This window comes from Tachypleus tridentatus, chromosome 12 (assembly GCF_004210375.1).
Source record: "Tachypleus tridentatus isolate NWPU-2018 chromosome 12, ASM421037v1, whole genome shotgun sequence".
Taxonomy (NCBI): Eukaryota; Metazoa; Arthropoda; class Merostomata; order Xiphosura; family Limulidae; genus Tachypleus; species Tachypleus tridentatus.
The window spans coordinates 109,565,894-109,593,804 of record NC_134836.1 but is presented as its reverse complement, the minus strand read 5'-3'; the positions used below and the strand labels follow the sequence as shown (position 1 = coordinate 109,593,804).

Below are 27,911 nucleotides of genomic sequence, written 5' to 3'. Positions count from 1 at the left end.
ACACTTTGATATGTGATAATCGTTATTAAAATAACATGTAAAACACGTATTTATTTACATTTAATATCAATCGGTAATGAAAGAAAGCAGGGTAAAAACTAAGGACATCATTGTCATACAAGCTAGAGATATCAGATAAATAAGGTTAGTTTAAATTAATCTATTGATCAGTTATCTGTGGTAGGAACATGATCTTTTTCTTTATAGGGAAGTCTTAAATGAACTAATCTTTATCTAAGAGCTAAATTTAATATACTTAACAATGATCGTGAGTAAACGCATTTTTCAAACCCAACCATGTAAACACATTAATAACTTTGTACATACCTATTGTCGCTTCGTAAATATCACCAAAGTGTGTCTATAGATGGCTCTAAAGATGCTAACTAAACGTTGAAAGAAATGTTATCCTTATAATTTTAACATTGGACATCAGAATTTTGGAAATAATTATTAATTTAATGAACAAATATTATACTATAAATCATGGTGAGGTAAGTCATAGATATGATTTTGTAAAAAATGGTAGCTGTTGAAAATTATTGTATTTATAATCGCTTTCCCCATTTTTAATTTTATCCCTTTTTTATCCTTTAACAGTTTTGATTATTGTCTTTGGTATTACGTTATGTGAATACTAGTTACAACTAACGTAGTTTCATAAGTAGGCGTTAGGGGCAAAGTCGATCTTCGGCACATGCGAATGATGAAGTAGTTTTAAGGTAGGTTTCTGAAAAGTTACTTGTAGTGTTGCACTCGTAAACGAGATATAGCGAAAATAAGAAGTTGTAACTTGTATGGTGTGTAGATTTTAGATTTGTAAATGTTAATAACTTGTAATTTCGGTAAAAATATGCAACGCACTTATTTCTGTATGTTATTAGTAATATAAGAAATAACTGTATGATTATGTAAACATTATATATACAGTTTATATTTTGAATAGTTGGTTCATGAAATCGTGAATGTTCTAAAATTTTTCATTTTAGGTCATAAACTTTTAGGCTTAACTGGTAAATTTAAAATGGTTATTAAATATATTTTGCTTAACCGCATGATATTTTATTCTTTAAAATGTTTAACTTAAATTCAAAAACATGTAGTAAAGTAATATGAGTTGTATTTCAGTGATGATTGAGCATTCGTGTTATATGAGAGTGATGTAGGGATATTACAAATACAAGTTTATTATTCATATTATTATTAACAATAATAGTTCATTTTGTTCAGATTTTCATAACTAACTACCGTAAGTGGTTTTTAAAATTTGATTGAGTCTTAAGCTAGGGCTAAACTCTGAATTGTATTTTACAGTTAAAGTTATGATAAAATTTTCATCATTATTTGTGGAAAAGTGAAATGAAAAAACAAGCATTTTAATTTCAAGTAAGTGAATTGCAGACCAATAGGTAACTTTACCACATTAGGTGAACATAAAAGACAAGTCAACCACATTAAAATATTGATGTTGATATACATCAAGATTCATCCCCTGCTGCGACAGCAGTAAGTCTTTGGATTTACAACACTAATATCAGGGATTTGATTTCTCTTGGTGGACACAGCAAATAGCCCAATGTGGCTTTGCTATAAGAAAAAACACGTACACAGATCAAGATTCAAAACTAAACAAATTTGAAAATTGTGATTATTCATGTTTTAACTTCCATAAATCCAAGCTTGATTTAAATGTATTAGTTTTCTTAAGTATTACAAATTTAAATAATTGCAAAAAAACTTTTATCACTTCTTTTCATTTGGAAGACGAGGTTTACAAATAATATGGTTTAGATTATCCATTTAATTTGATGTTGGATTGGGTACATTTGGACAGTTTTTATTATTTTGTACATCTACTTGTGACTTGAATGCCACAAATTAATCAAGTATAAGATTTTGAAAACCAAGACTTGGAATTGTTAACTTTAAAACAGGTTTCATGATTTAATGCTTCCTAATCATTTTAAATAACTGTGAACTGCATGAATATCTAAATAATTAAATGTGATGGCTTTTGTTAAAAACTTGTTTTTGTTGTTTTATAGTAAGGAGTAAATTTAATGATGCCTATAACTTTGTAGTTGTATAAAATGGTTGTAGAATTTTATAATGTTGTATATACTGTTTTTAGTTGAAGAAAAATAAAAAACAGTATTAAAGTTAAAAATAATGGAGCAAAAAAATTTTATAGTTGTAATACTAGTAATTAGTGTAATATTTATGTGATCTAAAATTATATTTAAAAATAACTATTAAATACAAATTTTATGGTATGTTCAACTGGATTTTAAAATTTAAATATGTGACGAGAGGAATTATGAATTAACTTGATGCTTTGACATAATTTTGTAATGGAATTAACTTTTTGTTGGTTGTGTTTGCAAAAAATTTGATATGTTGAATATGATCTAGAAGGGTGATGGTTTTTGTTTAACTTCTGATAGGTGTATTGATAATGGCATATTGTAAGCATCCAGTCTAGAATATTTGTAAAAGTATTAAAACTTGCTTAGCCATTAATTTTTATTAAATGTTTTTGGAAGCACTATTTTCTTTTTTTGGCTTATTTGTAACTAAATCAATTTTATAATGATTTTAGGAAAATTAAATAATTTCATAAAATAGTAGTCTTCATCTCGGGTGATTTCAGAGACCAACATGTCTGTTATTTTACTTTTTGATGTCAATATCAGCTGTGAATGTTGTACATGTTGAGACATTCTAATTTACTTCCTGTTGAATCATAAATGTGGTTTCTTAATTTAAACATTTTTTTTCTGTCAATTAAATGCAAAATATATAAATCATGCATATGTAGCTTGTATGTTATGGGATAGTAAACCATGTTTTATGGCCAATTACAATGTGTGATGTTACATGTTAAAATCATATTTTTTATAGAAAAATTTACTGAAATTAATCTGATTGTAAAATTTACTTTTATAGTGACATTTGTAGTTCATACTTGTGACAAATATAAATACAAAATTTCTTGCCAGATATTAAGTTGCTTGAATTTAATTTCATGAATAGTAAGTAATTATTTTCATATCACATATAAAAATAGTTTAATTACTAAGATTACAGCTAAGGACACTTGAGAAACAATTTGAAGAAGGGATAAACCAGAGTTAATGCTGTGGGTGAAAGGGACTACTGTAGAGTGCTTATTACAGTGTTCAAGAGGGTTGTCTTTAGTTTCTGCAAGTCTTGTTATAATGGACATAACGTATATATTTATGTATGTGACCAAAATATAAATACAGTATGATATACTGAATGGCACCATAAACATTTCACACTTTGGATATCCAATACTGTGTAACAACTATTTCTGTATCACAGAACGTAATTTTAACTACAAGTACTCTCCTCACAAACAACTTTTTTTTCTAGGACATGCATGATGATTTAATTATATCTTCATCTTCTAAATATAGTGTTAAACAAATGGAGTTCTTTAAAAACTTGTTTACAATAACAGGTACCACTTTTAATACATAAAAACACTAGTATATATCAGCACAATTCAGCCACTTTTTCTAAATGTTTTTAATAAGGAATGAATACTGCAATTAGTAATTACTAGAACAAAAAGTTGCTCATCTTGTATGGTGGTGTTTATTCTACTACCTGATAAAACACTGCATGTCTTTACCTTTTAAATTGTACATTTTTCTCACTGTGGTGTTAAAGTTTTGAACATCTATAAGATGATTTCATACATCACATTTACTTTGTGCCATTAAAACACATCAACTTCAAACAGTAGTATATTTAGAGCCATAAGTACTATATCTATTGTGACTGTGTTTTTGTTCATTTTCAGGCATTTCATAATGCGTTTGCTACTGCTTTGTATCATTTTAAGTCTGACTTCTGTAGCATTATGTGCTAACCACCACCAGGCAGAAGTTGAAGACAATGAGTTTGCTGAATTTGAAGAATTCGATGAAGATGAAGTAGTACAGGAAAAAGAAACTAAAGATCAAACTGAAAGTAAACCCACACCTATAGACATTGTTGAAGAGGATGAAAATGAAGTGAAAGTTGAAGTAAGTGATCCACCCAGTAAAGGATGAATCTATACTAATGACTGAGAACATTATATGAAGGGGTGACCATAGCATTTGTTTTATTAACTTTTACTGCAGAGATAATTACAGTTTATTTATCGCATAAAATGATCTTTGTGGTTCCAATAAGTGACGTTGTTGTAACTAGTCTGCATTCCTTTTATTCATGTTTTAGTTATTTATGTACAAGTTCACATTATTGAAGAAAGAGAGAATTAATTAGAAATAAATAAATACTTAAGTAAAGAAAAAGATAAGGTGAAATATTGTATTAAAAGAAACCTTACAATATGAGTACCTATAAAAGGATGATTATTGTGTATGAGGTATTATTTTTCTCTGGGAATGAATTAGAAGCAGGTTTATTATTAATTCACTTATGAAGCAATCATTTTAACTTTGTAAAGTGTTTGGATTGTACATAAAAACAGATTATATACTGCACTCAAGTTGTAATCGTTGATAGGGGGCATATTGTTGTTGTATTGTAGGTTAATTCTCTCAGATGGTCTCAAAGGAATTCTTAAGGGATAATATTTTGATATCAGTGGTTCATTACAAACTATGATGTGTGCATTTTTGTGTATGTGGTAGAGAACATTATTCTGCTGGTATATTTGGTTTACTGACCACACATTGCACATGAGTCTTGGATCCCGTTCATTTAAAATTTCATAGATATTTAAATGTGCAGACTTCCAAGGTTTCCTACCAAGGAAACAGTAATTTCAGCTTGCATCAGAACAATCCCATCATTGTATTCAAATTCATGTTAAATCATCACAAAATACAACAAATAGTCAGATTCTCAGAGCTGCCACAACTTCTGTCTTCAGTGAATGTTTATCCTCTGGCTACAGTTACATGGTTTAAACCTGATGTTTTTATCCATGAAGCTCATATAATCAGTGAGATTAATGTGTGTTTACTCATTAATTAGAACAGTATGAATAGTTTGGTATTCATTGAAAGAATGTCACAGAAAGAGGTAAGAAAGGGTATTTAAGATACTCAGTTATTATGGAGCTTACTGTGATACAGTGAAGAATTCAGTGTAATTTTACATGGTTATATAAGATGTAGACTTGTGCCTTGAATGTTAGGTGTAATGTAATCTTTTCGAACATAGCTGCATTTTTGTGCTCTGAAAAGTTTATTTGATGAAATAGTGTGTAGTTGGAAACTTTTCACTGTATTTTGACAACAGAGATATTTGAAGTAACACCTTCCATACAAAAATGCTTAGTTTTCAGGCTTCTTTGAAGTTTATTTTTGTGTTAAAATGTCAGTGTTTGTTTCTGTGACATTTCTTAAATACATTTACATTAGAATAATGGTAAATAAATTTCTGGTTTAGAGCTGTTTAAACTGTTTTTTCAGTTGAGAAATAAGTTTTGATTAACTTTATCTGTTGGTTTTTTTCCATTATGTATCTGGTGTTTGATATTAAATAATAAATGTTCCATTTCTATCAGAATTTTCTCCTGGTTATATTTCATTGTAGAACATGTTTGATTTTAGGAAGAAGAGTTTGATCATTTTAGTGATGAGGAAGAATTTGAGGGGTTGGAAGAACAATCACATCAAAAAATTAAACCTGAAAAACCTGACTTGAAAATAACTAAGGTAAATTTATGTATCTGTAGTACAGTGTTTAGGGTCTGCACAGCTGATTATCATTAGAAACACAATCTCATATTTTTCACTTGTTCAATTTTCTTGAGATAACAGTAATGAAATTGTAATGTTTTTGGCAAAAAAGGAATGTTTTTGTTACAGTATAATAAACCAGATAATTATTGGTACTTGAAGAGTTGTACCACATACTAGATGGTGCTTTATCTTGCATTCTATTGAGGTTAGAATATGGGCACCATCTGTTAATTTTGTTCAGATTATAATGACCTTCCAAATTTAAGTTTAAAGAGAAAAGAATAATTTCAACTCTATATCAACAATGTTTAACTTAAGTATTATATGATTGACATTTTATCATTCTGTCACATTTATTGGGTGTAATTCATAACGAATAATTTAAAATATTCCATTTAAGTTTTTCACAGTTCTAAAATCTTGTTTGTAAACAATACATTTATACATTTTTGTATTAATTCTCCTAAACATTTTGAGGTAGTGTTTTAACATTAACTTTTGATGTGGATACAAATTCCAGTTCACTTTTGATCTATGACAAGACTTTTAAGGAATGAATTATTTATGAAGTTATTTGAGCTTATTTGCAAATAACTCATTCCTACTTTCATGATACATTATGCATGTATGACAACAAACCATGTTAATTCCCTGAATGCTGGTTAAAATCATTTTAGGAATAATCAGCAATGACAAATGCCATGTTCAGTTTTCTTAGCTCATCCCTACAGGAGCCCATTTGTCCCTCTCACAGATTAGTTATAATAACAATTGTAAAGTGAACATATGAAATGGTTTAATTTTTGTTTTTTAGTAAAGATTCATGAAGAAAAGTAATGTTACATTTGTATAGTTTGTGTTTAATAAAAACATTTACAATATTAAAACAATAGACTAAATAATATACTCCCATCTGTTTCTTATTGAAACTGAAACCTAAAGACATGTAGAATTTGTTTGAACAATTAAAAAACATTGTTATTGAGTTGTTCTGCTTATTATTAGCTCCTAGTTTTCATGGTATGTGATTTACCTTTCAATATGAACAAATATATTTTGTATTTCAATTCACATTTCATTCCAAGAGACTGATAAACTAGAAAATAATTTCAGATTGAAGAAAAACATTTTCAAGATGATGTCTGGATAGTGTTTCTAGTAAAATAAAAGTTCTAGGATTTTTTGTAGTAGTTATATGAATGAAGAGTTGTTTTCATTTTGAAGTTAGTGTCAGTATATTATAAGTTCTGCTGTTATGTGTAAGAAAAGATTTGATGCTTTCTGGCTCAAGATGTAAATCTGTAATGTGGTGTTAGTATTTACAGTTTTATCTTTTAGGTTCCTCTTCATTTGAGAAGTAACTGGGAAAGTTTTTACATGGAGTTTTTAATGATTGCTGGACTTTTGGTGTATTTCATCAATTTTGTGGCTGGTCGCAACAAGAATCAAAAACTAGCAATGGCATGGTTCAACTCCCACAAACATTTATTGGAAAGTAACTTTGCCTTAGTTGGTGAGTTCACATCTTATTACGCAAGTCGTTTTTTGCAGTTGTAATAGAAAAATAATATTTTTCCATCCTGAAAATAAGTATTGAGGGAAATAGACTTTCTCTTGTTTTATAATCATTTTTCCCAAGATAGCTCTTTAGTTTGAGTTAAGTTTATATAGTTAAATTTGTTTTTACCTTGTTTAAATTGTTCTGTTTAAGTTAAAATGCTTAGAGAATATTTAGGAATAATAATAATAAAAAAGTATCTAAGTTTTTTGTGGCTTAAGGAATATTCCATTTTACTTTTCTAAAATCCAACATTAAGTACTTGTAAGAATAGCTATGTCAAACAGAAAGCCTGTGAATCCTGCTAGGATATTATCCTCTGTTATTGGGCTTCTTCGAGTCTAGGAATGAGATTATTATAATAAACTCTAAGAACTGGTAGTTGTATGGATTCAAATTCATAATTATTTCATTAGTGTGCAAGTGCAGCAGTATTAAAATGGTTAATATACTTCATTTCAAAAGTATTATCAGTATCTTTCAATCAGTAGATAACTTTTTTATTGACTTTTGAGTAATGACTCCTTTGTGTTGTCTATGTAATGAATATTGGTTTTAAACTGCATTTGAATCATATTTAACTTTTTGGGCTGTTTTACACATGTATATGAAACTTAATGTATTTTTACATTTTGATTAATGAAATTATATTTTTAGTGATTTAGATTTTTTTCTGCAATAGGTGGTTTATTTGTTCTTTTAAATGGATATAAAGCCATATTTTTTTAAAACAGTAATTTGAGATAAAATGACCTGTTATTAAAACTTCATGTTATTTAGTGTCTACAATGTTTTTCATGTTTGAGTTCCAAAAGTATATATTAACTCTTTAAACTTGTACTTTTTACATGTTCTGTCTGAATTATTTTCATTATTTCTTAACAGTTGTCATCATACTTTATAAAACTTTAATTTTCTTAATTTTGTGGATAATAACATGGCTTTGATTAGTCTTAACAAAAGAGATTTAAATATTATCAGATGCTGTGATGGATAAATTGGAATTTTTGAGCTGAGTGCTGGCAGTGTCTCAACTTGGAAATAATGGAAAAAATAAGTTTTTCCTAGTGAATGTTTTGAAAGTTTATAACTTTAAATTTATGTAAACTATGGTGGCAATCATTTAAAAACATATTTTTTGTCCAGTATCCTTTTTTTTTTTTTTTTTTTTAATTCTTGTACGTGTTTTCTTCTACTGTTTCTTGCACACTTTAATGGTGATTATGAGGTTAAAATTAAAGCAGTAGAGGTTCAAGTCAGGTAACATCAGTAAAAATGTGTTTTGTTTAAAGGAATTTCTCCTGAAGTGGATATATTGAAACAGGCCAACTAAGAAGCAAAATGGATCACAACTGCCTGACTGAGGTTGAAAATATTAGGTGATTGTGTAGATTATTTCAACAGGTGTTGCTTTGAACCAGACAGTTGTCTCCTTTTCATCTGTAAAATTGGAACTGCTTTCTTCTGTTTTTCTGTGCTCAGGACAGAAATATCTCGGAATGTTATGCAAAACATGTTGGTCACTGCTCAAGACACACATGCACACACACATCTTCAGATGTTAAGTGAAACTTGTTAACTGTGGGCAAAAACTTTAAAGACCAGCTGACCTTCAGTTTTAACTAATCAGCTGTATAAATCTTTTGAATGGTAGCAGTATTATGGTTCATATATATTGGAAGAAAAAGTATAGTGCCTTACAATGTTAATGTAAAGTAAGACAGAAATTTGGCATTATTAAAAAAAATAAAAGAAAGCTTGATTATTGTAATATAAAATAAATATAAAGAAAGGCAAGGATGATGAAGAATGATAATACTGCTGTACATATGAAGAAAATCAAGACAACAGAACTGTAGTCAAGTTAACAAAATAACTTCTTTTAACACTTGTTTAATGATATAGTTAGTTTCAGGGAAATTGGTTGTTTCCTACAGCTAACTGTATAAATGAAAAAAGTTGATGAATAATGTATGCAGATATGCTACAATTAATATCCATGTTAATTGAAAGGAAGAACAATTTCAATATTGGCTCACATTTTTCCACACTCAAATAGAGATTGAATAATACCAATTTATAAGTATATGAACAGCTAGTTTTTTCTATAAGTGCTTTTATTGCATACAAAGAATTATTTGAGTTGAAATACTGAGAAATTGTATTTGTAAAAAAATTAGTAATTGTAAATTTTTTCTCTACCTTTTATGCACCTTTGAGCACAGCAAGATATTTGTTAAGTAGCTGTTTGTCAATGCTTGATTGGTTTTTGGTTGATGGCTGTGGAAATGAGATATTTGGGAGTCAGAGAAACAAACAGTATTCCAGAACTAAGACTGAAATCTGGGATCAGTTTAATTACTATAGTTACAGCTGCGTTTTTTTTTCAGATTTTTAAATAAATTATGGCCTGCCCTGGCCAGGTGGGTTAAGGCGTTTGACTCGTAATCTGAGTGTCGCGGGTTCGAATCCCCATTGCACCAAGCATGCTAGACCTTTCAGACGTGGGGGTGTTATAATGTGAGGGTTAATCCCACTATTCATTGGTAAAAGAATAGCGCAAGATTTGGTAGTTGGTGGTGATGACTAGCTGCCTTCCCTCTAGTCTTGCACTCCTAAATTAGAGACGGCTAGCGCAGATAGCCCTCGTGTAGCTTTGCACGAAATTAAAAAAGAAACAAGTAAAATGTATTTAGTTGTTTTATGGCAGTGTCGATTTGCTATAAATGGTCATAAAATAATTTTATTACATAATCAGTGTATATCATGAAAATGTTTATTATAAAGGTGGATTTACTTCTTCTGGTGAACTGTAATTGTAATAAAATTTAACTTGAGTTTGATTTATATTATTATTATTCTAGGAAATAGTTTATTATTTTAACTTTTCATTCTACTCTGTAGGGGATGATGGGAAAAAAGAAATAGAAAATCCAGGCCTGGTGAAGGAATCTGAAAATGTTTACACATTATGGTGCAGTGGGAGGGTGTGTGTAGAGGGTATGTTGGTAGAACTGAAACTCTTGAAGCGTCAGGATTTGGTCAGTGTGGTATCCAGATTTTTTAGACCAGCTTCAGATCAGATTGTAAGTATTGCTTGTTTTTATCTTATGAAAATATTTGAACTCTGTAATACCCAAACATAGAATACAATAAAAGAACATTTACGTAATAAGTACTATAGGGTGAATGTGGCAAAATTTAATCATTTCTGAATATATTTTATGTTGCATTGTTCACAAAATACATCTTTAGTTGCCATTTTATTAAATTTATATCTGGACACAGGGTGGCTACAAACCTGGAACTTTAAAAAAAAACGTTCTAAAGAATCTAGCCATCTTGAAACATACACATTGGAATATGATTCACTGATTTTATAGGTGCTGTAATAGGAGTCTGTTGTATAATATTGCTAGTTCTCAAAAAGATGGTTATTTTTATAATATTCCAGTTGTTTTATCAGAAATATTTCTAAAACTTGTATTTTCAGTTAATCAAAGTTCACATGAATGCAGATTCTATGGATTCTTTTGTGTTTTGTGTGGCAAAAAAGAAAACAGCACTGGCTCTAGGAAAAGAAATGACTGATTTAGTAAGTTATTGAGATCTTTATCTTCTTTATTACTGAGGAAGAATTGAAATTCCATCTAATAGAAGAACCAGTAATGGAAATTGGCTAAAGTGGTAACAAACTGTTGTTTTTTCTCTTAAAAGGGGTCTGAGGTTCTAGTTTATGGATCTGTAATCAAATAAGATTGAAAGCTACAACTTTGTCTGAGTGATGACAATATTATAATAGTAATTTGCAATAAATTTTGTACTTTGTGAAAAGGTTTAAAATAAATTAGAGGATGAATGCCTGAAGAGAAAAGGACACAATTCTCATACTAGAGGAAATGAGGATTATTTAAAAATGTTTCCTTATAAAAAATATATAAAACTTGTGTAATGTCAAAATTTGGATTATTAGCTACATTTTGATATCAAGTGTATTTGTGTACTGTGGTAATAAAGTTCTCTCATTTTTTTTAATGTTAGAGTAAAACCTTGACATGTGCAGAAAAGAATGTCCACATGGAAAGAGTTTTAAAGAAGTCATGAAAATAACATTGATATTACAGTAGTGAAATTGTGTTTAGTAGTAGTACTTACAGTAAATGTGATTTGTTTGCTACATAGGATCATAATGAATAGATTACTTAAATACTTTAGTAGTTTAAAACTTATTTAAACTTTCACATTTATCATAAATTTTGAATACAGGTGGAAATCATCTCCTAGAAAAATTGTCACATTTTCCTAACATTTACCATTGTTAGAAGAACACACTGAGTGCCAAAAATGTATTTTTGATCTAGTGAAATTGAAATGTGTGTAAAAGTAAGATCCATATTTTGAATGATATCAACATTTTTTATTCAGAAACTTTGGATGTCTAAAATGAGAGCTGTTTGAAATGTATCAGAGTATTTTATTTCAATAGTTTTTAATACATGATGAAACTACATTTTGGTCTTGTTTTTTAATAGAAAAATTTGGAAAATGATACATAAGCAAATATTTGTGTGTCAAGTGACCCATAACATGTGCCTTGGGTTTGAAATCCCGTCAATGAAAATGATTACCCTTCAGCTGTGGAAGCATTATAATTTGACAATGTCACTCTACTTTAGTAAAGAGTTGATAATGTTGGTGTTTATTAGTTGTCTTCCCTCTTGTCTGCCATTTCTAAATTTGTGATGGCTCTTTAGTAGCTTTGTAAATTCAACAGACAAAAAAATAAAACTTGTGTATGGATGAGCTGCATGAGTAATTTAGGCCTCATATCACTGATGTATAAACTGTTCGTGAATGGTAAGGTCTACATGTTAAGTTACTGTTTTTGTCTGTTATAACAAAAACTAACCAGTAAAACTGATAAAATCCTTCACATTTCATTCAAAATACATAGAAAACTCCTACAAATGTTTATTGGATAAATTTAATTCTATTTGATATTTTTGTTTAAATATTTCTCATGTGAATGAAGTTGTTTGTTGATCCTCTTGTTAACAAATCATGAAACCTCAAGTGGGGAGAATAAATAGTTTAGAGAAATATGTTTAAAAAAATTGGACTTCTTAGTCATTTTAGGGTTTATATTTAAAATTTTCTGTTGTTCAAAATATGTTTACAAGTGTATTAAATGTTTGTTTGTCTTCGAATTTCAGTGTACTTATTGTCCTGACAAGAAGTCAGCAGAGAAGTATGGTCTGTCTTCCAATTTCACCATAATGAGTGAAGTCGTCGAGGCTTCAAATGCCATGTTAGATTCTAAAGTATGTGTGTAATGTAAAATAACTTATCACTGTCAGTTGAAATAGTTTTATAATAAATTATTTTAGCTTTTGCAAAACTTTTCAGTTATTTTCTTCTAATTCAAAATTTCACAATATTTATGTATTTTGTGGTCAGGAATGTACATCAGGAACAACTTATTGTCAGGTAATTCAGTTTGAATAGTTTTCTAATTTCATTTAACTTTTTTGTTTTACCTTATGTTAATACTGTATGTGGTAGATCTTATCACTTTTGAAATTTCATGATATTTATAGTTAGATGAATATTAAAACATTTCTATTGTTCCATAATTTTCATACCAAATGCACTTTATGTGGTTGCAGATTGGTTTAGATCATTAGTTTAATTATAGTAGAAAAAAAATCAAAATCATAACATATTCAGTATAATCTGTCCTTCACAATTAAATGTACGATCAATGTGTTTTGGTTTCAGTATTTTCTAGTTTAGAAAGGTATAAAAGCTTCATCTGTTTAACAAGTGGCATTTGTTTTTTGTTGTGTAAAAGTCAAAATGTCTTAAGTTTTTAATTGAGAATGTTGTCTTATGTTTTAAGCAACTACAGGTAGTTTACCTTTGCTATAGTAACACTAGAATATAATGTAGGTTATTAAACTATTACCTTCAAGTATCCATGTATTGACATTTATCAACTATCTTTGAGTGTGTACCTGGTATAATCTAGTCGTAGAATGCCAAAACTTTGAATTAGAGAGTAAATGGTTTGCAATATGTTATCCCCCCTCTCCCTCCAAAAACAAAACATAATAACAATAACAAGAAAACAATGTGTCATACACATATTGTGGCCATAAATGTGCTTTAATAATGATAGTAAAACCCTAATATTCATTTAGGTAAGAGTTTATTAAGAATGCTGTTGTCTATGTACCTTCCCCTCATTTATCAGTTCAGAATATGGATAGCTAAGTGCAGATCACTATGTATGTGAAAATTCTGCAACAAACAAACTCTGGATTGTTTTCTGAAATAAAAATATTGAGAATAAATATATTCCCAAAATGGTTGTCACATTTTTTTTCAAATATTTTCTCCATATGGCATGACTTGAAGCTGATATAGTGAAAATTATAATTATTTTCTTCTTTGACATGTTTTTATATCTTCCAAGTGAATAGTTTTAGTGCTTTAAAAACTTCACTATTTCAAATATTTTATATTGCTGTAATAGTTACAGTCCATAACTATATTTAAAAAAAACAAAAAAACAAGCTATCAGTAAAAACATTTACAGGTTTAAAAGCCATAGTTGAAACTTGTATTTGTATGAGGAGTGGTAAGGCATACAGCCTGACATATAACACAGTCAGTAGTTATATGTGGCTGTTGTTACTACTCTGTTGCCTTTCTCTGGTCTACTGAATATATATATCGGCATTGGATGTAGTAGACGTAGTAAAACAAATTAGGTTGTATTTTCATTCTTCCATTGTTGCTCGACTTGTCTCAGGAACAAGAAAACTGACTTGCTGGTTCACTGATTTTTGTAAACAACAGTAACATTAATTAAAAATAATAAAAGATATAATAATAAGTGCTAGAATGAACAATAATATGTTCTTAGCATGGAAGTTCTGACTGGTAAATCACTTGGATAAAATTTATGATAATTACAGTTGAGGTACTTGATCTGGTTCATACCATGACAATTTGTTTGTGAAAATGTTTGATATATGTGGTGCCTAAACCATTGTTATATATCTGTCATATTCAGCTGAGGAGCTCTGTTATTGGTTATTATGCCTTTTTAGCACTCGATATGACAGATTGTGATTGGTGTGCATATTGTACTTTGCTATCACTCATAGGTTCTTAGAATTATTAAATTTTCACAAAATAAAAACTTCTGTTTATAGTTTAATGTATCAATATTGTAGATAAATACCTCCTTATTTTTGTCTTTTTTATTTAGTCTTTTTCTCATGTTTTATGACTGAAACTATGTTCACTGTTATCTTAATGACAGAACCAACTAAAAAATGAAAAGCCTTTTAATTAAAATGTAACTAATTAAATAAGTTATATAGTTATCTGTGATGATGAGAAAACCCACTTGTAGAGAAAAATATACATGTTAAAGTGGGTAGAGCTTTCTCTATCTATACCAGCTGTTTTTACATATATAATTATATAGTTAAATGTATAACATAAACATTTTGAACATAAATATTAAGCAAGAGGGTATATATTGCTATGCTTTATAATAGGTATGTTGACAAGTTAGTGTTAGATAAGAATTTGAAGTTTGGATACAGCTCTGTGACCATAAATGAAATCCTGATTTTCTCGATGTCAGGTAGAAATGCAGTTTGTATTAAGAATCATGTCTTATTTGTTCAATAGAATATTTTTAATGTGATATTTGTAAATAGAATATCAACAATACATGTTCACTGCTGTAATTTTTCCTGTCAAACAAGTGTTCAACACATTTATCTTGCCCCCAGATAACAGGATATAACAGTAATGTTAGAATGAGATATACCAAGTTGTTTCTTTAAATATTTGTTAATAGGATCTGCAGACAATTCAGTTTCAATTACAGTCCATGGTATTGTTCTGATTTAAATAAAACAAAACCATTTTACTAGCCTCCATTGATTGTTTAACTGTTTTCAGTTGTCAGTCTTGGATCAAACAATCCTTCATGTGAGAACTGTAGAAAAGCTGCCCATTATATATATTCTGGGGGAGAAAACTTGGAATTTCAACTTGGTCGTGTAAAAATTTCAGAAAATTAATAGTTTGTTATAGAATCTTTGTAGAACAGAAAGTGTTTATTATGCCATGCACACTAAAATTAATGGTTTTAATGCACTTAGATGTTGCATTAACAGTATCATTATTTGTTGTAGTGAAGATTGTACACCTGTTAAAAGGTACATGTTATATTTAAGTAATTCATTGACAAAATAACATAAAATCCTGACTTGCAGGTAGTGGCATTGACTAAGAAGTATGAACAGAATATTGACTACATTCATTTTTCTGACCAGTATTCTGGACCCAAGCTTCAAGAGTAAGTATGAGCTACACCTAAATGAATATTGTATGTTGCTTGTTTATGTCAAGTTATACCTTTTCAATTAAATATTTCAAAAATTTAGAAATTTTTTTAGAAAAAGTGAACTTTTACCTGACCTTGACCTTTACACATCAACTTGATTTTGTGATACTTCAAGTCCACATTCTCTTTCATTTGTGTAACTTGAAGATAGGATGTATGACACATTCACTACTAAATAACATCCTTCAGCTTGACAAAATCTTTTTGTGATCTCTCTTATGATGTTACTGTTGTATATGATTGGTAAAACATGCAACATTATTCATTGACATTACATTTTAATGTTTTTGTAGTACATGGTATTGAAGTGTAGAATGTTTAGGTGATGCTGTTGTTTGTTTTTATTTTTGACTTTATTCTATTGTATATGTTTTTATTTAAGTTACTCAGCTGTTTATAAACAATGCATAAAAGACCCAAAAACATTCAGTAATTTTTTATATTTTTTAAGAGACTCAACTCCAACGAAACTTCCAGAAGTGAAGAAACTGTTGATGTTTGGATTCAGTGGTAATGTTAATATATGAAGTAATTAAATATTTTTAATCTGTTTAAAAAACAAAATTTCAACAATTTTTTTTGGTCAAGTAAACTCAGCAGTAACTGTAAGCAAGTTTTTAAATATTTAACTTATGCAGAGGTTTGTTGCTTTAAGAATGTTTTTAACGTGTGTGTGTATATATATGGTTCGTGTTGAATTTACAACTGTTTAGAGTGAAATGCTACTACAGGTAACTTGTGGCTGGAAGTATGAGTCATAACTTTTTCTGTAGAAAGATTTTCATATGGCAAAATGTTTAAATGGTATAGGGGTTTCTACATTTTTGAAGAAGGGAGTCTGTTATCTTTGGATGCAGAAGTCTTAATATAACAGTGGGATAAGGATAGAGACGGATTCTAAAATCACTTACCAAGCAAATCAGAACTAATTTATAAGTGAAGGCTATATTGAAACTGGACTTTTCTGGCATTATTAATAAGATAATAAACAATAATTTGTAATTGATGAAAGTGCACAAACTATCAGCAACATAACCAGCTGTCTTCAAAAGGAATTAGAATTACAGTAATTCTGTTCACCACATATGTCATGTCCTCCCAACAAGCTGCAGACATGCCAATCATTACGATTTGAGCATAATCATCACGATTTTGGTGTATACATTACAACTATACACTCATACAGACAAATATTACGACTTTCTGCAACTCCCAAATTATTATATATTATATAGGCCTATACAATAAAGTGATAAATTGTTCCCCCAGGGTTTGAAAGGGGTGAAAAGAAAATTTCTAGTGAGATACAAATAAATTTTGATAATAAATAAAAGATGTAGTCCAAATGGCTACTTGCAATAATCATGATGGGGTGGTAATCATAAAAAATATTTGTATCTCTTACCAATAGTTTGAGTGCGATACTTTTCCATACTGGTACGTGAGGGAATCCATAGTTACGTCTTCAGTGCTTATCAGCCAATCAGCACTCGCGTAGATGGGTATTTCTCATTTTCTAACCAGCATAAAAACACCAATGCAATCATTCACGAGATGGAAAAAAAAAGAGGCCTTGTTCACCAGATTGTCTTGTTTCTGGCAAATCTAAAATGGCTAAAACTGTGAATTGAAAATTTAGGAATGGAGTATAGTGCAAAATATGAGGTCATTGCATCAAACGTCAGTGACAGTCATGCGTTTTGTACAGTGTGTTACATTGAGTTTTCAATCAAAAACAAGACAAAAACAACACGGATAACGACATTTATGAGAAAGAATTCATAATATGAAACCATAAATGCAGAAATGATGTTCACGCAATTCGTCATTGCTCGTAATTTATCCCTAGTTGTAGCCTATCATGCAGGACGTCTATTCAGAAAAATGTTCCCAGACTCTGATATAGCAAAAAAATATGGCTGTGCTAGAACTAAAACTACAGCCATTGTACAAATGTTGGGTTGTGAAGATGACAAAATGATTTCAAGCATACTTACTTACAGTGTTTACAGTTTAGCCACAGATGGATCCACAGATATGGATGACTCAAAAACTATATCCAGTGGTTGTACAATATCTTGACCCTTTGGTTGGAAAAATTGTTTATCATAAACATCATAAAAACTAGTCCTTACACAAAGGTTTTTCTGCTTACTGTTTGTGCATGTTCAATGTTGTTTTACCAGTATGTTTGTTACTCTGAAATAAAGACAATTTCAAAAGAATTTTTTTAAAATTTATTTATTAAATACACAAAACACAGTCATAAATGAGCAATCTATAGCAGTAATAAATAATAATAGTTATAATAATAAACAGCTTAGAGACATTGATCAGGTCTAGTAGCTGCAAATGATAAAGGGCTTTGTCTACAACCATTACGCTCAGTCATTTGAAATAGTTGACATCTCTTGAGCTTATCTGTTTAATGTTGTTTTGTAACCTTACATCAGCATATTGTGGTGTAAGATTGACATCATCCTACATAGAAATCTACTACAATGGAATGTCCAGTAGTCATGTAGTCTGGTCATGAAAATAACATCAGGCAGCACTGTAAAATTAGTTTCAAGAACAGCATAGGAACTGGCATTTGTTTTGTAAAGATGTGATGAACCCTCATTATTGGGACCAGTAGTAAATAATTGGGTTCCCTCTTGTGCCATATAGAAACTTTACACTAAAACTTACCTAGATGTAAACAGTTTTGTTTGCTTGTTTGGTAAGGGGAGTAACGTGGAACTGATTTACATATTTTACTAACTTATTAAACAACAAACAAAAAAATCTTTGCTTTGTTATTGAACCTTCATGGTGTTCCGTCTCTCAAATGTCAAAATATAATTAGTAATGGTGACTTTACCTGTTTTGTAAACAAATAAGTATTTATGGTGATAAGACTAAAGAACTTGGATCGATAAAGATGAGTGGTGTTTTAATTCAATATAATAATGTATGATTTCTATTTTTAATTTCCTGAAGATGTTATATGGTGCTAATGTAGCTTTTTTTTTGGGGTTTTAGTTCCTGGTCAAGGAAAAGTTACCCCTGAAATTATGGAGACTCTGAAACCTCTACTGCAACTAGTATTCTATTATGTTGAAAAAGTGAAACGTTTTAACTTAAGCAAAGAGGTAATAATTTTTATTACGCTTAATTAAAGACTATATAAAACAAAAAAAATGGAGACAGTTTAGCACAGATGTGTACGCTGGTAGTTTTGAGTAAGTAACATATACTAACTTGAAGGAAATACATTTTTTGTCATAAAACAAATATATTGTGAATATGTGTGTGACTAACTTATTTATTTTGTTTGTTGATGAATAAATAGACTCTGTTAGGGATACACATTTATAACTTGTATTTATATATGAATAATATATATATATTCATAAATAAAAGGTGCTTGTGTCAGGCATGGGTTATGGTTGGGATGCTTGACTCACAACTTATAGATTGCAGGATTGAATCCCTTTGTCAGACTTACCTTTTCAGCTCTAAGGGTGTTATGTCATAGCCAATCCCACTATTCAGTGGGAAAGAGTAACCCAAAACTTAGTAATGCGTGATGTTGACTGGCTTCCTTCACTTCAGTATATCATTTCTAAATTAGGGGTGTTTAGTGCAAGTAGTTTTCACTCAGCTTTGTTCAGAATTACACAAAATGCATAAACAAACAAAACTATTAGCTTGAATTAATTGTAGTTATTGAAAGTCTTTACATAGAAATTTCTATAAGATTAAAGTAGTTGTGTGGAGTATATTGATAACATGGATGCCAAAAAAGATGTGCGAAAGGTTAGATGGCTCATATATTGACAAGTTAATATATTAAAGTTTTTATAAGGCTAGGTTTGAAGCATGAAGTATGTGCAAGTTGATGCCTAAAGCATTGTACATGACAGTTCATCTACAAGTTGATAATATATAACTGTTGTATTTCTTTGAGTACTTTCATATTGTTATTAAAGTTTTGTTGTAAATCTCTAAAACTGAAAGTGTATGTCACAAAAATAAAAATAATTGTGATACTTACAATGGATAAGAATTTGCAAGTAAAGACATCGTTAAATACACTTTCTAATTTAGGAACTGATTTATTCAAGTAAAACAGTTGTGTCCGACAACTTACTAGGCTGTTTTGTTGATCATTAACGTTTCAGTGTGCTGGTTTCTTTTTGGTTTTGACAGATTTGGTGTACATAATTTCTCTCACCTTCTTCACATATTTCTAGTTTTAGTCATTTCAGTTTTTACTGTGGCTTTTAAAAAAAGCATTCGAAAAAAAAATAGTTGTTGTCGTCGTAGATTAGAAAACTACTGCTCGTGTATGTTTAGAGTAGAAGTCTCACATAAAATTGTATACACTGATAATTTTCTAATATATTAGAAAATAAAGTTTGATGGTAAAATGCTCTAAGACATTTAGCGATATTAATTTTTTATTTAGGCTAAGACTAAAGCAGAAAAAAACAGACAAAAAGTGGAAGAAGCATTTATTAAAACCACTCATGCTCAGCGTCAAGAGGCTGCCCAACAGCGACGTGAAGAAAAAAGGAGAGCAGAGAAAGAGAGGATCCTTAATGAAGAAGATCCTGAAAAACAACGCAAGTGGGAGGTATGTTTGTGTTGATGGATCAGTATATAAAGTGGGAAGATAGAGGTATGTTTGTGTGGATGGATCAGTATATAAAGTGGGAAGATAGAGGTATGTTTGTGTCGATGGATCAGTATATAAAGTGGGAAGATAGAGGTATGTTTGTGTCGATGGATCAGTATATAAAGTGGGAAGATAGAGGTATGTTTGTGTCGATGGATCAGTATATAAAGTGGGAAGATAGAGGTATGTTTGTGTCGATGAATCAATATATAAAGTGGGAAGATAGAGGTCTGTTTGTGTCGATGGATCAGTGTATAAAGTGGGAAGATAGAGGTCTGTTTGTGTCGATGGATCAGTATATAAAGTGGGAAGATAGAGGTATGTTTGTGTCGATGAATCAATATATAAAGTCGGAAGTTAGAGGTACGTTTCTGTTGATGGATCAGTCAATACATAAATTATAAAGTTGAAGGTTTGTTTTTATTGACTGGTTAGTCAATACATAATGTAGAACATGAGAGGTGTATTTCCGTTCTATCCTTGAATAATTAATAAGGCAAGAAAGTATGAAAAGATGTTAATTTAGATTTTTTTACTTTGTATATTTAACAAGAGAGCTAGTCAAAGACCTGTTTTTCTACCATATGTATTTCTGGTGCCAAAATGCTAAAAGTAAGAATGTGATGCTTATTAATCTAACTTTACTTAAAATTTGATTTTTGAACACCTACTTTTCTGCCATGCTGGTACAGTGATAAGTCTATGGATTTACAACGTCAAAATCAAGAGTTTGATCTCCCTTGATGGACACAGCAGATAGCCTAATGAGGCTTTGTTATAAGAAAACACACACCTACGTTCTTAGTTTGGAAGACAGAATTATAAATACATTTATATATTCTGGACAAATTGCTCTATAACTGGCAAGTTCTTTTTGGTTGTTGCTGATCTTTCAGGTTTTAGTGTGTTTATTTCATTTTGTTTCCTTTCTTTTGATAGATGTGGTGCACATTTTATAAAGTAAATTTTACTTACTGTATTTATATATTCCATAAGGTTCATTTCTATTCACGACTTGTTAGTAATATATTTTATAAATATGTAACTCTCAGATTTTGTTCCTTATCTTGCTTTGTGTATCATTTCACATGAAGAATGTATTGCAACATTCTTTGTATTTTACCTGTATGTTTATACTTTGAAAGTACATAATTATATTTGTATTTGTAATATGCAAGTGTTGCTGTCATTGCCTTCTACAAAATGCTTGAAAGGGCAGTTTATTGTCTGTAAACATTTAATTTATAAGTTACAAAATACAATCTTTGTACAAATTTGTTCACTGTTTTTTAAAACCATTTTTAATTGTTTAAGTATACCTGTTTTATGTAACGTTTCACAGAAATAGGCTAATGAACATAAGCAGAGTTCATCTGTATTTTAGTGTCAAGAAACATGCATTGAACCAAAATTTAACAAGTAAGGCTTATGATGTGTGCTTGAGCTGTGCAATTGCTAAATATGTTCTCATAAAAAAAAAAGCTGTAGTTTCTGATCATGTTACTTCAGTGTAATTATCTGTATTAAAAGTTGGTGAAAAGTTTCTTTTTGTTATCATGCTGATTAGTCATTAAAAAAAAAAAGATTGCTGATTTCTGTCACTTAAAAAAAATTAACGTTTGCAATCTTAGTGATTTCTGTAACTCACCAATAGGAACGTAAAATCTCATTGTGAACCCTTGTCTCACATTCTGCTAATTTTATGGCTTTATGTTATGTTTTATGACAGAATGAGTGTATTGATAACTTTCTCTTGAGGGCAATACTGGTGGTACACTCATTTAAGATTGTCTTCATGCCATTGGTCGAGCACACTATGATTTAAGTAATCAAATTATCATAATAGTTAATAATTTCTCATTTTTTTAAAAGTAATTTTACCACTTTTTAGGGAATAATTATGTATATTTCACAATTTTCGGGGCATAAAACAAGGGACATCAGATAAAGTAATCCCCACTGTAGATGACAATAGTTCAAGAATTGTGATGTGAAGCCTGTGATGTGTTTGGAGTATTTCAATGATAAACATCCCAGTTTTCATAAAAGGCTTTCTAAAAAAATGTATTTACATTTTTTCTTGCTCCAATTGCTCACTATGAAAATTTTATTTCTATTCTAATTATAGTTTTTACAACATTTTTTTTATTTATGAAAGAAATATCTGAATTAGTTTTTTATTCAGTAACTTACAATGAAAAATTTAATGCCAGTCTCTAGGTATATATTTTTAAAACAAAAGTGATTTAATCATGTAAATTAGTTTTATTTAAAGTTGTATTTAAACATGGAATCTCTGCTTCACTGTGTATCACTGGCTTTGTTATAGCCATCCAAACAAAACAAATTTCATATAGGACTTTGGATATGAAATGCAGTTATATCTTGAAAGTACTGTGTACTACAGGCTGTTCAGAAAGTCACTGTGCACTTATATACTTATTAACAGACATGTTTCAATATAGAATACAGGAGGTAAATATGAATGACAATTATAAACAATGTTGAAAGTGACCCCCATTGGCATAAATACAGGCCTGGATCCTTCTTATTTTCTTTCTAAACACCGCTATCAGTTGCTGGCTTGAAATAGACTGAATAAAATATGATTACAGAACTGCACAGTGACTTTCCGAACACCCTGTATAAATAGCTTGTTGAAGTCCAATAGAAAATGTACAAATGTATCACTGGTGGTATATGGTGTCATGAATGTGTTCATTAAGTTTGAAACTACTGATTTAATAAATTTTGAGAGAAATTTCTTTTGATGCTTTTCTTGTTTTAAACAAACAAAGTAAATTAATATTTTAGATTGTATTTTGTAATTACCCTCTCCCCTGGAGGGGTGTGTGTATGTGCAAGGGTACTGCAGTTTGATTTGTGTGTCTGTCTGTGCATGTTTCAGGCTAATAGATCAATGTATATAAAAAAATTTACATGAAATGGGAAGTCGATATGGTTCACTTTTTAAAACATTTTTAATAATGAAGAGATAGAGAATTTTTGTGATTTTGAGTTAAAAACTGTGAAATGTGGTCAGTTTTATCAAGTTTCTTGGGTATGTTAAGGTTAGGACTACAAAATGTGATCTGGATTATTGAGCATTCTGGATCTTTCTGAGTTTTCTAAGGTGAAATTTAAAGTTATCCAACATAAATGCTTGTAATCTTGAAAAGGAGCGGTGTGTAAGGGTTTAAAATGTTCACCAATTGTCAAATAAAGGCTTACTTATACTGCTTTATAGCACAAATATATACTGTATTGTTTGGCTTAAGATTCCTCTGCAGTATATGTCTGTGACTTGTTGGAAAAAATTCAATAATAAATGTATGCATGCACTACACTTGTTTACAAAATTATATATATATATAAACACATACATGCATATGTTATTTTAATTCAAAAATAAGCCAAAACAAACTAAACAAAAAATTCTACATCAACTGAAAAGATCCTGTGGTACAAGCTTCAATGCAGAATTATAAAATGTACCATAGTTTTTGGAGGTAACTGAAGAAGCAAGACTCGCATGGTGGTGGGGTTACACCATCTATCAGTCTTACCCTCCATTTGCCAGTCTCACGTAAGAAATAATTATAGAATTAGAAATAGAAATTAGGAGAGCGAGATTTGGGTGCTGAAGCCCACAATGTCCCATATCTATATAACTCTTCACTGTCTGCAGACAGTTGAGAAGGTAACTGCTCTCCCAAGTGAAAAATTAATTGAAATAAAAACAAAATAAGGTACTACCATTTGGGGGTAAGTAAGATGAAAACTTACCTCTTGATGTTAGCATTCCAGCACCCAATATGGTAGAAAGGTACTAATTTACAGCACAGCAGATGAACTATACCAGCATGAAGCATCCCATCCATATGTCCAAATTAGTACCTTTATTTTTTTTATTTCAGTTAATTTTTTACTTGGGAGAGCAGTCATTTTCCCACAACTAACTGTGGACAGTGAAGGGTGATGTAGATGTTGGATGTTGTGAGCTTCAGCACCCACATATCACTCTCCTAGTTTTTATTTTTAATTCTATATCTATTGCTATTCTTTTTCTTGTGTGAGACTGGTAAATTAAGGTTAAGACTGATAGGTGGTGTATCCCCACTGCCATGTGGGTCCTACTTTTTCAGTCACCTCCAAAACCTAAGGTACAAATTTTAATCCCACATTGTAGCTTGTACCTTTGGATCTTTTCTGTTGATGCAGCATTTTTTGTTAATTTGTCTTTGTTTCAACTTGTTTTTGAGTTAAAAATAACATTATGTAATTTGTCAGAGGTTTGGATTTGCTGTTTTTAATGCAGTCCTTCCTTATGATTTTACTATTTAACTTCATTAAAATGTAATTATTTTCACTAATAAATATATGTGTGTGCATGTGTATGTATATCAGAACAAGTTAAACGTATGTACAACAAATTCTTTACATAGCATAGATTATAGGGATTAAAAAAAACTAAATGGTTTACTTCTTGTCAAAAGTTCATTTCGGCCTTTTCATTTAATTTACAATTTCAGTTCACAAGCCAAAATACCTTTCCCTATTTCTATCACACTAGTATTGTGTGTACAAGTCACTTACAATTATTATGCGACTTGTGTACTGCTCTTCCAGTAAACATTTGGTCTTCTTTCTTTAAAGTATTCTCTGTTCCTTTAGTCAAAGTTCACTCTGGCTGATTTAATTACTTTACATCCACGCTTTGATGGAATAAGTTATTTTATCTCCTTTTCTATTGTTAGACTTTAACATATTAAATGCTAAGCCTATGACTTTTCAAGCAGTTAAATTCATGCTGAACTTTTCCTTAGCTATGATTCTGTTCTGCTGTTGTGTGTCTGCTGTTTTTACTCACCTTGAACTGTTTATATATTTATCACTTAATCATCTGCTCACCTTCTAGACATGTCTATATTATAAATGTTAGTGTATTGCATGTGAGCTATGATAGTCTCAACATTGGTGAATTTTAAACAGAATTTCCAATAATTGTCTGCTTTAGCTGTCGATTAAAACTAAAACTAAACTGTCACAAATATTAACTAACAAAATAATTAATGCTATCTGTAGTAAAGTCTTTCATATCATGACAGAGGTATGCAGTGTGTCTGATTGCTTTTTATTTTCATTGAAATCAAGTATTAGAATCAAAACACAAACCCTTTTAGTTAACTTGACTTAACAGAGTCTACAAATTCCAGACAGTGTTAGTTCTGTAAAAATATCTTTACTGTTCTTGAATAAAAAATTGTTTCTCCTTGTTATTCAATTTGTTAGAATTCTAAAATAAGTTATTTGAAATTAACTACTTCTTCCTTCTGTTACAGGATCGAGAACATCGTCGAGAATTAAAGAAAAAGGCTCCAAAAATGAAACAGTTAAAAGTGAAAGCCCTTTAATTAAAGCCCAAGTTTGTTTTTCTAAACAACTTCCTGAAAATCAAGATAATTCATTTTCAAACAAGTATCAATACTTGTATAAAATCTGTAAGGATTGTTCTTACTATTATGGTATATTTAAAATTGATTTCTTAAAGTAAACACCTTAATTTTTGTTGTCAGTATACTGGGGCAAGCTTTGATGAAATAAAGAATCTGTATAGGACAAAGGATGAGTAATGGAACAGAACTAGAAGTATGGGTTATCTAGAAACTTTTTATGTAAGCTCATTGATATGTGTGTAATGTCTAATATTTTTGACATTATACATCACTATTATAAGCAGCATTAAATAGAATATTGAATCCTGCTAATTTTGAAAGGTATAAGACCAGGAATGCCTCATATAAAACAGTTACTAATGGTGATGAAGCTCAGAGTGTATTCCTGTAATTTATGACCTCATCTTAGAAATATACTTAAGATATATTATTAATATCGTTCTATTTTATTAACTGGCAGAGTACAAAATTACATCTGTGTAATAAAATAGCCTGACAAAGAAGCCTAATGACATAGGTATCCCTGAATTTCAATTTTTCAGGTACGTATTATAAGCTCGCTTATCATTCAAATGTTGTGTTTCTCTTTTAAGATGTTTTTTAACAATAGTGGAATGGTTGTCTTGCTTTCTAGGTAAGATTTGTTTTTTAACGTTAAAAATCATGAAATTATGATTATTTTTTCACAATTAAGGAAAAAAACAAATGGACAAAAATATATAAAAAATGGTTCTCTCACTACAGCTGCTGTCATGAATGAGGGTATAGACTAGTTCTGTGGTAGAACTGTGTATTTTAGGGCTGGTGAACTGGGTATGAATCTGTGCAGAACATAAAATACAAGAAAAAACTAGTTAATGTATGCAAGATTTTTTGACCAAAATTACAGTCTTCAAATAAAAATATAAAGTTCTTCTGACAAACTTCTGACATTTAGATAGTACATTTTTGTTAACTCTTAGCTGACCAGCAGAATTCACTAGTTGTACTGAATGTGATGTAGCTGACTAAGAATGAGCTATAAATGTGCATACATGAGCTTCCTTAACATGCGCACCTATGTCTCTTGTTCTTCACTTCCCCTTAATCTCACTTGAATTATGTCTTTTAACTCCATTTGTTATTTTTATGTTTGTTTATATTTATGCTTCTCTCAGAAATTAAGAGTAAATTGGGTGTTTTCTACAGTCATGTTTGTGAAAATGAAAAAGCTAATTTAAATAAACTTCTGGTTCAATAGATGAAAGAAGATTGAGAGCTGTTAGTTTTAAAAATCTTGTTCTTTATGGGAGAAAGTTCTGTGATGCGCATTTGTACCAGGAGATTTTTGTCAGTTGCACCTTAAATAAAATCTGCTTCTTGCAGAAAGAAAAATTAATTTGTCATCCAGGTTATATTTGGTTATTCATATTTTAAGCTGTGTATTTGTTGTGATGACTTTCAGTATGTGCCTAGTCTTCTAATAAAGAACTAAAAAAAAATGTGTTAAGGTCAGTAATGGGAATTTCTTTGGGTATAGAAATAACTAAAACTTCAGTGATTCGTGTTTGCATGCTAACTACACTTAAAAGATATGGCTAGTTTACAGTCTGTGCACGAGTAAAAGGTTTGGTGTACAGTCTGTGCACGACTAAAAGGTTTGTTTTGTGTACAGTCTGTGCACGACTAAAAGGTTTGTTTTGTGTACAGTCTGTGCACGACTAAAAGGTTTGTTTTGTGTACAGTCTGTGCACGACTAAAAGGTTTGTTTTGTGTACAGTCTGTGCACGACTAAAAGGTTTGTTTTGTGTACAGTCTGTGCACGACTAAAAGGTTTGTTTTGTGTACAGTCTGTGCCTGACCAAAAGGTTTGTTTGGTGTTCAGTATTCTGTGCACGACTAAAAGGTTTGTTTGGTGTTCAGTATTCTGTGCACGACTAAAAGGTATGTTTGGTGTACAGTCTATACATTCTGTATCAGTACAGTTCTGTGCCCGTTTTTTTATTTTTCTCTGCTTTATAACTGTACATCTTTAAGAGACATTGTTCATAATCTGTTCAAGATGAAAAAAGATTTTTCTGATTAGTAAAGTTTC

General features: G+C 30.1%; 1 protein-coding gene across 3 annotated transcripts; it reads left to right on the top strand.

The window, feature by feature from the left end:
- The first annotated feature begins 397 nt into the window (after positions 1-397).
- Positions 398-27,215, top strand: LOC143235271 (PAT complex subunit CCDC47). 3 transcript variants are annotated; one of them, XM_076473241.1, is made up of 12 exons: positions 398-494; positions 3,830-4,055; positions 5,598-5,702; positions 7,068-7,242; positions 10,192-10,373; positions 10,781-10,882; positions 12,501-12,608; positions 15,588-15,670; positions 16,170-16,228; positions 18,743-18,852; positions 20,172-20,339; positions 25,724-27,215. In XM_076473241.1, the coding sequence occupies exons 1-12, from the start codon at positions 487-489 to the stop codon at positions 25,793-25,795; spliced, it is 1,398 nt and encodes a 465-aa protein (XP_076329356.1). In that variant the 5' UTR covers positions 398-486; the 3' UTR covers positions 25,796-27,215. The 3 variants fall into 3 exon arrangements, with proteins under 3 accessions (XP_076329356.1, XP_076329358.1, XP_076329357.1); XM_076473243.1 differs by lacking the exon at positions 398-494 and adding an exon at positions 600-722; XM_076473242.1 differs by lacking the exon at positions 398-494 and adding an exon at positions 707-800.
- Positions 27,216-27,911: the final 696 nt, after the last annotated feature.